The following is a 14361-nucleotide window of genomic DNA, read 5'->3' as shown; positions in this document are numbered from 1 at the left end:
AAAGTGGAGAAGATTGTGAAAAGCTAAGGTAAGTTCATAACAGTGGACAGGATTTCTTGAAGACACCGAGGTGTCTCATCTGTAGAAACTGATCACCTTTGGAAAAATTGTATCTACCTTTGGTCGTAACATTCTCTGCTTTTTTTTCTTTGGTAACATAAACCAAGGTCATTGGCCCATAGATAAATGAATGCCTGGACCTAGATGGATGAACTGCTTTCTATAACTTGCCATAAATTCCCTTGAAGCCTGAGTGCCCCTCTACCTCTCTGAGTCTTAAGAAAGACAAGAATAAAGGGAACAGATATTTGTCAAGATCCTACTGTGTGCTGGGAAAACTGTAAGGGGGAGTGGTTATTATCCCAGTTTTACACATGAGAACACTGAGACCTGGAGATATGATATAAAGTAAACTGCCCAAATCACACAACCAGTAATAATAGGGCTGAATTCAGCTTTTTCCAGGGACTAATAAGCTCCCTGTCTTAGAATTTAATTCTCACAGTTCTGGAGGCTGGGAAGTCCAAGATCAAGATGCTGGTAGATTCAGTGTCTGGTGAGGGCCTACTTCCTCATTCATATAGTCATCTTTTTGTTTTGCCCTCACATGGTAGAAAGGGCAAGTGGGCCCTCTGGGGTCTCTTATAAGGGCAGTAATCCCATTCATGGGGGATCCATCCTCTAATTACCTAATCACCTCCCAAAGGCCCTTCCTCCTCATACTATCACATTAGTGATTGGGTTTCAACATATGAATTTGGGGGGATATGACATTCAGTCTATAGCACCACCTTAACGAGAGAGCTCTTTATCGGCCCTCTGGTAGTTATGGGTAACTGTTAGGAGATTATTTCTATTCACACAGAACTCTTTCTCCTCAGCTCACTCTTTGCTTATGGTGGGTTGGCATATTATATCCAGCTTGCCTGCACTTGGGGTCTCTTCCATCACATGGTTTAATCAAAACCATGATGATAGCCTGTCTGGCTGGTTTCTTCTCCTGGGTGAGATGGTGCTGCTCTGAGGTGACTGAATGGAGGTAAAAGTTCCAAAGGGAGCCGGTTATGGAGTGCACTCTTTTTCTGAATACCCCAAAAGAATTGGTCACCAGTATACATCATAGGATCCTGTCCAAGTTGGGTTGGTATTTTTAGACCCCTTTCCTTTTTCTAAAAAAGAGAACTTTTGAGAACTAAAGTTTATATTGAGTAAAGAACACACATGGCTAATGTGCTTCTGTCTTTCAAATATACAATGACCAATACAGTAAAAAATCTCTTAATAGTTTGGGGGGGAATTTCTTTTTTCATAATCTGTCGCCTTGTTATACCTTCACAGTCAAACTTCCAGAGATTCTGCTCTCAGGATTCTGCAGCAGGAAACCAGCTTCTTATACTGTTTCTAAAATATAGGCCTCACTACTCATAAGACTCATTTTAGTCCTGGAAGTGGCTAAGCCCTTAAAAGTTAAGGAATTCAGTTTGGTAATAGCCTAGGTTAATACCCATATGGTTCTGCGCTATACTTTAAAAAAACGTTTTTTTTTTTTTCCTACCTGACATTTCAGAAAGAAAAAGATGGCTCAGCAAAATATTTCCCAAATGTTTAATCCTGATGATTTTTCCACTCAGCACTTTACACAAAGAGGTGGGTACAGATGGCAGTTTGCTGGATCTGGGTAATAATCAGTCTTGGTCCTCACCCATTCCCTGGAGCCCACTCTCCATTTCTGTATAAACAAAGTCGTTTCAACAGGGTCTAACAGGGTCTTAAGAAATGTCTCCAGTATTTACCACTTGCAAATATGGAATCTATTAGATCAGGTTTTTAACTCGGTAAATATCTACTTTGAGTGCACCACTGTTTTAAAGCTCAAGAAGAATTAGAAAGCTAAGGGTAATGGTCCTGTTCTCTTGCACAGTAAGGAAGACATAATTTAGAAATTTTAACGTGAAAAGCTAATCATAAACATGTGGAAGAATAGAGTATTAGGAGTGAAGTGTCATGAGGGCTTTAATTTTTTTTAATGGCACAGGAAACCAAAGAAGCAGAGAAGGATGAAGTGATAGAATAAAATGTTAGTTGTTGAATCTAGAGGGTGAACATTTGGGTATATTTTTTCCTACTTTTCTATGTGTTTGAAGATTTATATAAGAAAAACTAAAACTAAAAAGTCTTAACCATAAAGAACATTTATGAAACTATACAAAAAATAACTTCAAGATGATATATGGTTCACTCTCTATTACTAAGGGTTTAGGTTATTATTAGAGTTGGTAAGAATTAAAACACAGGTGTAACTGTAGAGGCCCTCAGAGGCCAGGTAATGCGAATGAAGGAAGTTGGCTGGTCAGATAGCAGTAGGAAGTGGTGGGATTGAGAGAGTAGGAGAGTATGCACCTCACTGAAAGCATCTGCCCTTAAAAAAAACCTGAAATTCAGAAACGTGAAATTTAAAAAAACATGCATTCAGAAGAAACACAGTCCAAAAGGCTGGCAGTTTGCGGTCTCCTACAAATGACAAAATTTACCATCTCTAAATTTAACCCAGCTTTCTGTTCTCCCTCCTCTTTTGATCAGAAGATAATAGGGGTGGTTCAGTCATCAACATGAGGGAAGCAGGTTCCTGACACTTGAGAGTGATGGGAAATATTTGCTTACTGCCTCTAGAATTGGCCTATGTTGCCACAGCTTTGTAGCTTCAGGAGTAGAAAAAATGGCCTGTCTTCGTTTTGGTCATTGTCATCGTCGTCGTTGTTTCCTCCTCCTCTTCTCTTCTCTTCTCCTCCTCCCCCCCCCCCCCCCCTTTCTATGATCCTTCTTGCTCCTTCTATGATCTGGAGCAAGATTTGTGGTAGATTTTCAGAGATGGCTGTGAGTCAAAAAAAAAAAAAAGCACATTCTGATAATAGACCCATCTACCTGGGCTTGGCTTTTAGATGATTAGGGGGAGGGTACAATTGTAATTTATAAGGATGATTTAAAGTATAATTTCTTTGACTTTGAAGTTGGCTGCAACTTAAACAACTCTAGTATGCCTTCTAGACTTGGCAGCCTTCTTAAAATTTCTTTTCTCATTTTTTTTTTTTTAAAGAGAAAGAGTAAAGGTTTTGTCTTGTGAGCCAGAGTTGGGTTGTGGGTCCTCTGCTTCTGCCCTTCAGCCCTCTGGAAGCTTGGGCTGGCCCTGACGTTCCCCAGTCTTTAATACAAGTTCCCCAGTCTTTAATACAAGTCTCCTCAGGCACTGGAAATCTTCCTCATTCACTTTCAAAGAGCAGATTCAGACTGAGACCAGGCCTCACTCTTAAGTATATGTGGAGAACAGAGTAGTGACCCTGAAAAGGCTTTTTCTCCCTAAAGTCTTCTTCAGCTCACTCTTTGCTTGGAATTCCAGTGGTAGAATGTATCCTCCTAGCCTAATTTGAGAACCTTTTATGTACTAGGTGCTGTATGGCAGACATAAGAGGTAAATAGATAAGTAAAATATCTTCCCCCATCTCAAAGTTTGTTATGAGGCTTTTATTTTTTTTAATTTTTTTAAAGTTTATTTATTTTTGAGACAGAGAAAGACAGAGCATGAACGGGGGAGGGTCAGAGAGAGAGGAAGACAGAGAATCTGAAACAGGCTCCAGGCTCTGAGCAGTCAGCACAGAGCCCGATGCGGGGCTTGAACTCACGGACCGCGAGATCATGACCTGAGCCGAAGTCGGATGCTTAACCGACTGAGCCACCCAGGCGCCCATGTTATGAGGCTTTTAATTTAATTGCCGTGGAGAAGATTATGTTTTAAGGTATATTCAGCCATGTCAACCTTGGTGAGAATGAAAGATATGGAACCGGTTTGGGCTTATATAATTGGGGATACTTGGGGCAAGGGATGAGGGGAGGACTGCCCAAGGAGATATTACTTATAGATGAGAAAGACCTTGGCAACTTTTTGTTAAAATAAGTTGATTTACTTAAAAGTTTTTGGAACAAAATACATTCATCTGGTTAAAAAAAAAAAAAGTTAAAATATCCTGTGAAAGTCTTCCCTCCTACCCTTGCTCTCCATTTGTCTGACTCTTGTCATTCCAGAGTTTATGTAAAATATAAGCAATTATGAATATATATTTTTATTTACTTGCATACCACCCATTTCTTACACAACGGTGGCATAGTCTAAACACCATCCTATATACCTTTCTTTTATTACTTAATATCTTTTTTTTTTTTTTAAGCACACTTGTTAAAAAAAAGCATTTAATGCACTTTCCTCCATGTAGCTTTGAGCTACCAGAACACTGCGCCGCCCTCCTCTAAATCTTCTCCTCCGCTCTTCTGCTGAAGAATTTGACTTTCACAATGACAGGCTGCTTTGAGAGCCTTCCCTTCCCCAGAACTTTGTAGTGGCCCGATCGCACCACCTCAGTGATAGGAGCGACTCCAGGCTTGGTTTTGGCAGCATTTAGCCATGTCTGTTCGCTGACCAAGGTCCACAGTTTATCAAGGTTGACAGTTGGGCAGACGCTCTTGTTCCTAAGTCGTAATACTTCATACTAATGTTCCCAGAGTAACCTGAGTGATGTTTGTTTATCCCAGCCTCCTGGGTGCTTCCCCTGCTTGCCTGCCCATGCAGCCGTGGCTGTGGCTCATATGGCCCGGAACTTTCCAGGTCTTCCTGTCTGCATACCATGTTGGCAGCCTAGGTGAAAGAGTTATTACTTAATATCTTATGGAGATTTTTCTCTGTGAATACATATAGAGCTCCTTTATTGGTTTCTCTGGTCATATAATATTTATGGATGTACCTTGGTTTAATTAACAAGTTCCCTGTTGATGGGCATTGAGGTGTTTGCTCATCTTTTACTATGACAGTCACTGCTGCAACGAATAATCTTATATATTTATACCTTACACAACATTTAGCCTATGTGCTAATTTATGTGTAAATTCCTAGTAGTGAAATTGCCGCATCAAAGGCTCTATGGATTTGTGATTTTGATATCCATGCCAAATTGCCCCCTGTGGGGGTGTTAATGACTTATACACTAATCAGCAATGCCTATTTTGTTCATAGTTCCACCTACGGAGTTTTTATCATACTTTTGGATTTTTACCAATGTGATAGGTGAAAAATGGGCTTGCAGTGAAGTTTTAATTTTTTTTATGATGAATAAGGTTGTACATCTTTTCTTGTAGCTGAGGCATTGAGGTTTCCTTTTCTGTGAACTGCCTATTCATATCCTTTGTCCATCTTTCTTTTGCTGATTCCTTACTTGCCAATTTCTAGGAGCTCTTTACATAATAGGAAGTTTGCTTTTTCTGATATGAGTTGCAGGTATTTTTCCCAGGGTTTTTTTTTTGTTTAACTTAGGGTGTTTTTTGTCCATGAGGAATCTTTGATTTTTATATTGTTGAATTTATCAGTGTTTCCTTATGGCCTTTGCGTTATCCTGGCCCACTATTGAAAGCACAAAATCTTTCATTCCTCTTTCCATGGCACCTCCTCTCTGTTTCTAATTCTTGGATTGACAGCAGAAAGCTTCCAGTAACCTTCTTCCTCAGGTCTGTTCCTGGGACTGTATCTTTGTCAGTTTTAGGGTAGTCCTTGATAATTTTGTGAGAAGATTTTAGTGGTCTGAAAAATCCCCATCTTATTAATTTCAGGCACTCTAGAAAACTGGCATTTTCTTATGAAACTAAACAAGTGATTGTCACATGGCCCAGCCATGGCAGTCAGTCTCAGGGCATTTATCCCAGAGAAATGAAAATTGGCTTATACACAAACCTGTGCACAACTGTTCATAGCAGCTCTGTTTTTAACCGCCCCCAAACTGGAAACTGAGTCAAATGTCCTTCAATGGATGGAAGGTTGAACAAACTCTGGTACATACATACCATGGAATACTACCGAGAAATGAGAAGGAGCAAACTATTGATAGATTCAACAACGTAGATGATTCTCGAATGTATTATATTGGGTGAAAAAAGCCAGTCCCCAAAGGTTACATGTGTTGTATGATCCCATTTATAAAACATTGTTGAAATGACAAAATTAAAAAAATGGTGAACACGGGGTACCTGGGTGGCTCCGTCTGTTAAGCCTCTGACTTTGGCTCAGATCACGATCTCATGATTTGTGGGTTCGAGCCCTGTGTTGAACTCTGTACTGACACCTCAGAGCCTAGAGCCTGCTTTGGGTTCTGTGTCTCCCTCTCTCTGTGCCCCTCCCCCTCTCATGCTTTGTCTCTGTCTCTCAAAAATAAACAAACATTAAAAAAAAATTTTTTTTAATGGTGAACAGATGGGTGGTTGTCAGGGGTTAAGGATGGGGAGGGGAATGAGAGAGGTGGATATGGTTATAAAAAGCAGCACAAGAAATCTTTGTGGTGATGGAACAGCTCAGGAGCTGACTGTGGTGGTGGATTCATGAATGTACACGTGTGAAAAAAATTGTATAGAGCTAAATATAGTAGACACCCTTATCCGTGGGGGGATATGTTCCATGACCCCCAGTGGATGCCTGAAACTGAATGGTACTGAACCTTATATATATTAGGTTTTTTCTAAATGTACACACCTGTCATAAAGCTTAATTTAGAAATTAGGCACAGCAAGAGATTAATAATAACAACTGATAATAAAATAGAACAGTTTTAACAATGAACTATAATAAAAAGTTATGTGGATGTACGCTCTCTCTGGCTTAAAACGCCTATTGTACTGTCCTCACCCTTCTTGTGATGACGTGAGATGATAAAATGCCTGTGCAATGAGATGAAGTGAGGCAAATGATGTAGGCATTGTTATATCCTGTTAGGCTACCATTGACCTTTTGGCAATATGTCAGAAGGAGAATCATCGTGTGGTTCACCGCTGCTGTACACAGACGTGCACGTACATGAATGCTCACTCACACACACACACACACACACTCACACTCGAGTGCAAGTAAAATGGGGACATCTGCATAAGATCACTGGATTGTATCACCGTCAGTCTCGCTTGTGATGTTGTATTATAGGTTTGCCAGATGTTACCTTTGGGGGAAGTTGAGTAAAGGGATACACGAGATCCTATACACAGGATCTCAATAAAACTTTCAATTAAAGAATAAATCCCTATTTTTGCAAATAGTGGCTTCATCAGAAGCTACCGTGTGGAGGCAGGTTTAGCTGGAGTAACTGGTGCTTTCCTCTGTTAGGATCCGCAGTGGAACTGCCGAGGGACCTAAGTGCTGGCAGTGGAATATGGGGGAACAGAGTGGTACCTCATATTCAACCCTGCCCTTACCTTAGCTCTTTCAGGTGAGATGAAGATCTGAGAACACTGACTGGCATTTCTGAGGATTCTCTGTGATAGCCCAACTGGGTAGCCCATCATACAGCCTGCTGAGGTAGGAGAAGTGGGGGAGGAGAAGACTGGTTTAAGTTCTAGTACCGGAGAAATCAGTGAAAGTTTGACGTTGGTGGTTGGGGACAAGAATGGGGAGGGGTTCCTAAGATGAGCTTTGATGTGGGTGGGCTTAAACTGATTATGCTCAGCATATGCCCCATTGTCATATTGATTTTGGTGTACCTTATGCTATATCATTGGCTCTGATATGAGACAGTGTGGCCCTAGCTTAGTGGTTCTCAGAGTGTGGTAGGGCGATCCCTGGGATCCATGGGACCCTTCTAGGGATTCTCTGAGGTCAAAACTATTTTCACAATAATACTTAGGCGTTTGCAGGGCGCCTGGGTGGCTCAGTCAGTTGGGCTTCCAACTCTTGGTTTTGGCTCAGGTCGTGATCTCATAGTTTGTGAGTTTGAGCTCCACGTCCGGCTCTGTGCTGCCAGCGCAGAGCTTGCTTGAGATTCTCTCTCCCTGCCCCTCCCCTGCTTATGCTCTCTCTCTCTCTCAAAATATGTAAATAAAAAAAAAATACTTAGACACTTGCTAGCTACACTCATTCTCTTACAAATGTACAATGGAGTTTTTCAGAAACTACCTATTATAAAAGCAACATATTAAATGCAGAAGCAGATATGAGAATCCATATGTTTTCTGTTAATCCAGACATTGAAAAGACTTATAAAATTTAAACCAGTGCCGCTCTTCTCACTTTTTTGTTTTGGAAAATATCGTTACTTCTTTTAAAATATGTTGTCCAGGGGCGCCTGGGTGGCTCAGTCGGTTAAGCGTCCGACTTCGGCTCAGGTCACGATCTCATAGTCTGTGAGTTTGAGCCCCGCGTCGGGCTCTGGGCTGATGGCTCAGAGCCTGGAGCCTGCTTCCGATTCTGTGTCTCCCTCTCTCTCTGTCCCTCCCCCATTCATGCTCTGTCTCTCTCTGTCTCAAAAATAAATAAAAACGTTAAAAAAAAATTAAAATATGTTGTTCATGTTAGCATGTAATGAGGCTAATATTGTTTTAAGATAATTTAATAAATATTTAAGAATTTTCTCAGTTTTAATTTTTAATAGGTGACTACTGGTGTTAACTACAGAAAGCTCTTTGGGGTCCTCAATAATTTTTCAAAGGGTAAAGGAATCCTAACACCGAGAAGTTTGTGAACTTTTGGCCTGGCAGAGTACTTGGCCAAAAGTTGGTATGTTTGAGTTCTAGTCAAAAGTTTGATGTGTGACTATGGACAACTCATTTAGCCTCTTTAATTGATTTTTTTTTTTCTTACGTAAGTGTTAGTAATTATCTTCCTCTACATACTACACCTTAAAGAAAAGTAAGTTAAGTTTATATGAAAGGCTTTGAAAATAAGCGTCCTATGCACATGTCAGGAATTTAATAGTTACACAACAAAACTGATGTTGGAAAAAAACATAACAAAAGTTTCTAGTGTGTTCACTGACATTCTATTCACTTTTTAAATTTCTTCATTTTTGCATCTCCTCCTGATGGGTTCCTTTACATATTATTTCTGTTTCTCAGTTTTTCAAACAGCCATTTAAAAATGTTATTATTGGGGCGCCTGGGTGGCGCAGTCGGTTAAGCGTCCGACTTCAGCCAGGTCACGATCTCGCGGTCCGTGAGTTCGAGCCCCGCGTCGGGCTCTGGGCTGATGGCTCAGAGCCTGGAGCCTGTTTCCGATTCTGTCTCCCTCTCTCTCTGCCCCTCCCCCGTTCATGCTCTGTCTCTCTCTGTCCCAAAAATAAATAAACATTGAAAAAAAAAATTTTAAAAAAATAAATAAATAAAAATGTTATTATTAAAGTATAGTTGGCATACAATGTTCTATTAGTTTCAAATGTACAACAGAGTGATTCCATAACTCTGTACATTGCTCAAAGCTCGCCACAAGAAGTGTAGTCACATCTGTCACCATACAATGTTATTACAGTATTATTGACTCTATTCCCTATGCCCTACTTTTGATCCCCATGACTTATTTATTTTATAACTGGAAATTTGTACTTCTTAATGCCCTTTACCTATTTCACCTATTCCCCCGCTCACCTCCCCTCTGGCAACCACCGGTTTGTTCTCTGTACTTAAGAGTCTGTTTTGTTTTTTAGATTCCACATAAGTGAAATCATATGTTGTCTTTCTCTGTATGAATTATTTCACTTAGCATAATACCCTGTAGGTCCATCCATGTTGTCACGAATGGCAAGATTTCATTCTTTTTTTTTTTTATGACTGATACTCCTCTGTGTGTGTGTGTGTGTGTCTGTCTGTCTTCTGAATCTATACATCTTCTTTATCCCTTCATCTATCGATGGACATTTGGATTGTTTCCATAATTTGGCTACTGTAAATGATGCTGCAATAACCATAGGGGTACATATATCTTTTCAAATTAGTGTTTTCATTTTTTGAGGTAAATTTTCAGAAGCAAAATTCCTGGATAATATGGTATTTCTATTTTTAATTTTTTAAGGAACCTCCATTTTACACAGTTTATACAATGTTTGCACCTATTTACAGTCCCACCACTGTGCACTTGGGTTCCCTTTTCTCCAATCCTTGCCAACACTTGTTGTTCCTTGTCTTTTTAATGCTCGTCATTTTGATTGGTTTTTGATTTGCATTTCTCTGAGAGAGATTAGTGATGTTGAGCACCATTAGCCATCTGTGTGTGTGTCTTTGAAAAAATGTCTATTCAGGTCCTCTGCCCGTTTTTTAATCAGATTGATTGGATTTGTGTGTGTGTGTGTGTTAAATCATCTAAGTTCTTTTTTTTTAATGTTTATTTTTGAGAGAGAGAGAGACAGGCAGACAGACGGAGTGTGAGTGGGGAAGGGGCAGAGAGAGAGGGAGACACAGAACCCAAAGCAGGCTCCAGGCTCTGAGCTATCAGCACAGAGCCCAATGTGGGGCTAGAACCCCTGAACCGTGAGATCATGACCTGAGCTGAAGTTGGATGTTTAACCAACTGAGCCACCCAGGCACCCCAAAACATCTAAGTTCTTTATGTATCTTGTATATTAGCCCCTTGTCAGATACATCATTTGCAAATATCTTCTCACTAGGTTGCCTTTTTGTTTTGTTGATGGTTTTTGTTTTGTTTTTGTTTTTTGCTGTGCAGAGGCTTTTTACTTTGGTGTAGTCTCAACAGTTTATTTTTGCTTTTGTTTCTCATATCTGAGGAGACTTATCCATAAATATGTTGTAAGGCTGATGTCCAAGAGATAACAGTTTTTTTCTTTTGGGAGTTTTGTGGTTTCATGTTGCACATTTAGGTCTTTAATTCATTTTGAGTTTACTTTTGTGTATGGTGTTAAAACAGTGGTCTAGTTTCATCCTTTTGCGTGTAGCTGTACAGTTTTCCCAGCACCATTTCTTGAAAAGACTGTCTTTTCCCCATAGTGTATTCTTGTCTCCTTTGTTGTAGATTAATTGACCATATAAGTTTGGGTTTATTTCTGGGTTCTCTATCCTGTTCCATTTGTGCCAGTACCACACCATTTTGATTACTGTTGCTTTGTAGTATATCTTGAAATGTGGGCTTGTGATTTGTTCTTTCTCAAGATTGCTTTGGCTATTCCAGATCTTTTGTGGTTCCATACAGATTTTAGGATTATTTGTTCTAGTTTTATGAAAAATGCTATTGGTATTTTGATAGGGACTGCACCCAATCTGTGCATTGATTTGGAAAGTATGGACATTTTAACAATACTAATTTTTTTCCAATCCATGCACATGGTATGTCTTTTCATTTGTATCATCTTAGTTTATTTCAGCAATGTCTTATAGTTTTCAGAGTTTAGGTCTTTCACCTCCTTGGTTACATTTATTTCTAGGTATTTTATTCTTTTCATTCTTTTAAATGATATTTATTTATTTTTATTTTTTTAATTTTTTAAATGGGATTTTTAAAATTTCTCTTCCTGCTACTTCATTGTTAGTGTATAGAAGTGCAACAAAAAATTTTTTTAAGTTTATTTATTTTGAGAGAGAGCATGAGCCGTGGAGGGACAAAGAGAGTGAGAGCAAGAGAGAGAATCCCAACCAGGCTTCCTACTGTCAGCACAGAGCCCAGTGTGGGGCCTCAAACCCATGAAACCATGAGATTATAACTGGAACCAAAACCAAGAGTCAGCTGCTCAATCTACTGAGCCACCCAGGCACCCCAAGAAGTACAACAGATTTCTGTATATTAACTTTATATCCTGCATCTCTAGGGTTTTCTATATGTAGCACCATGTCATCTGCAAATAATGATAGTTTTACTTCTTTCTTACCAATTTGTGTGCTTTTATTTCTTTTCCTTGTCTGCTGAAGCTAGAACTTCTAGTACTATGTTGAATAAAAGTGGTGAGAGTGGATATTCTTTTCTTGTTTCTGATCTTAGAGGAAAAGCTTTTAGTTTTTCACCACTGAGTATGATGTGACTTGTGAGTGTTTCATACTTGACTATGTTGAGATATGTTCCCTGTAAACCACTTTGTTGAGAGTTTTTATCATGAACAGATGTTGTATTTTGCTGCTTTTTCTGCATCTATTGAGATGATCATATGGTATCTATCTTCCCTTTTGTTAATATGATGTACCACATTGGTTGATTTGTGAATACTGAACCACGCTTGCATCTGTGGAATAATTCCCACTTGATCGTGGTGAATGATCTTTAATGTATTGTTGAATTCAGTTTGGTAATATTTTGTTGAGGATTTTTGCATCTGTGTTCATCGGTAATATTGGCCTGTGGTTTTCTTTCTTTGTAGTGTCTCTGGTTTTAGTAATGGCAATGCTGGCCTCAAAGAATGAATTTGGAAGTTTTCCTTCCCCTTCTATTTTTTTGAAATAGTTTGAGAAGAATAGTAGGTAAATAGTAGGTATTAACTCTTTTTAAAATGTTTGGTAGAATTCACCTGTGAAGCCATCTGGCCTTCAACTTTTGTTTGAAAGGAGTTGTTGTTGTTGTTGTTGTTGTTGTTGTTTACTGACTCAGTTGTATAACCAATAATTGGTTTCTTCAGATTTTCTATTCTTATTCAATATTGGAAGATTGTATGTTTCTAGGAATTTATCCATTTCTTCTAGGTTGTCCAATTTGTTGGCATGTTTTCATAGTAGTCTCTTATAATTCTTTATATTTCTGTGATGTCAGTTATTATTTTTCCTCCTTCATTTCTGATTTTATTTGAGTCTTCTTTCTTTTTTTTTCTTGATGAGTCTGGCCAAAGGTTTATCAATTTTGTTCGCCTTTTCGAAGAACCAGATCTTGGTTTTATTCATCTTTTCTCTTGTTTTTTTTAGTCTCTATTTTATTTATTTCCATCTAATCTTTATTATTTGCTTCCTTTTTACTAACTTTGGGCTTTGTTTGTTCTTCTTTTTCTAGTTCCTTTAGGTGTAAGGTTAGATTGTTTATTTAGATTTTTCTTGTTTTTTGAAGAAGGTCTATATCACTATACCCTGTTAGAACTACTGTTGCTGTGTCCCAAAGATTTTGGACCATTTCATTTTCATTTGTCTCCATGTATTTTTTTTATTTCCTCTTTGATTTATTTATTGACTCATTGGTGGTTTAGTGGCATGTTGTTTAGCCTCCATGTGTTTGTGTTTCTTCCAGTTCTTTTCATGTAATTGATTTCTAGTTTCATACCATTGTAATTAGAAAAGACACTTGATATGATTTCAGTCTTCTTAAATTTATTAAGATTTGTTTTGTGGCCTAACTGTAATCTGTCCTGGAGAATGTTTCATATACACTTGAAAAGAATGTGTATCCTGCCATCTTTGGATAGAATGTTCTAAATGTATCAGTTAGGTCCATCTGATCTAATGTATCATTCACAGCCATTGTTTCCCTATTGATTTTCTGTCTGAATGATTTATCCATTGATGTAAGTGTGATGTTAAAGTCTGCTACTCTTCAGTTTCTTTCTTTATGTCTGTTAATATTTGTTTCATATATTTAGGTGCTCCTGTGTTGGATACATCAATATTTATAATTATTATATCCTCTTATTGGATTGATCCCTTTATCACCATGTAATGCCCTTCTTTGTGTCTTGCTGCAGTCTTTGTTTTGAAGTCAGACAGTCATTTTAATTATTAAAAGAAATTGAGTAAATACACTTTCCAAGGTTTTCATTCAAGAAGGGATTTATATTCCTGATACCTTGAAATAGTGTCACAGGGTCAGGAACTGTATTCTGGAGAAACCACTTACTAGTCACTGTGTGACTTTAGGAAAGTTAACTTCTCTGTGTCTTGAGCTTCTTATCTATGAAATAGGACTAATAATTCCTTACTTTCTAGGGCAATTATGGGTATGAAAAATGATGTATAGGAAGCACTTTGCCGAGTGATTGGTGTGTAACAGATGCTCCATAAATGACAGTTGCTATGTTTGTTTTTAGTATATAGGAAAAGATGTAAGATTAAATCTTAGTCTCCTATCCTGTCTTCAGTGAATTTATTGTTATTTATAAAACAAATTTGTTGACAATAATTTCTATTTTATTTGATTTAAATTTTTTCTACTTTGAAGGACTATTGAGTGGCCAGACTTCCCCAACAAATACCAAACTGGAGAAATTGGATTCTCAGCAGGTGTTACAGCTCTGCCTTCGATATCAGGACCACCTTCATCAGTGTGCAGAGGCTGTTGCCTTTGATCAGAATGCTTTGGTTAAACGAATCAAAGAGGTAACGTACTGTGGCAAAATAACATCACCAGCTCGCGATTCTCATTTCCTCTGACTACCAGGTCCTTTTCTACTGAGCAGTAGAGCCAATGATCCAAGCTTTATGGGAAGTAGCCATTTTCTTAGTCTTTTTTTTTTTTTTTTTACATTTTATTTTATTTATTTATTTATTTGTGAGAGAGAGCGAGAGGGGGTGAAACTCAGCAAGGGGCAGAGAGAGAGAATCCCAGGAGAGGCAGAGGGAGAGAGAGAAGCGGGACTCACCTCAAGCAGGGCTCGTGTT

General features: G+C 38.6%; 1 protein-coding gene across 1 annotated transcript in view; it reads left to right on the top strand.

The window, feature by feature from the left end:
• Nucleotides 1-14361, top strand: part of BORCS5 (BLOC-1 related complex subunit 5) — a 98965-nt gene that overhangs the window by 58898 nt on the left and 25706 nt on the right. Inside the window, exon 3 of the mRNA XM_025930082.2 lies at nt 13922-14079. Within this exon, the coding sequence (XP_025785867.1) occupies nt 13922-14079 (158 nt within the window). The remainder of the gene's footprint in view (nt 1-13921; nt 14080-14361) is intronic.

Source organism: Puma concolor, chromosome B4 (assembly GCF_028749965.1).
Source record: "Puma concolor isolate L17-30 chromosome B4, mPumCon1.1.hap2, whole genome shotgun sequence".
NCBI lineage: Eukaryota > Metazoa > Chordata > Mammalia > Carnivora > Felidae > Puma > Puma concolor.
The sequence above is the reverse complement of the archived record's forward strand: the minus strand, read 5'-3'. Positions and strand labels throughout refer to the sequence as shown.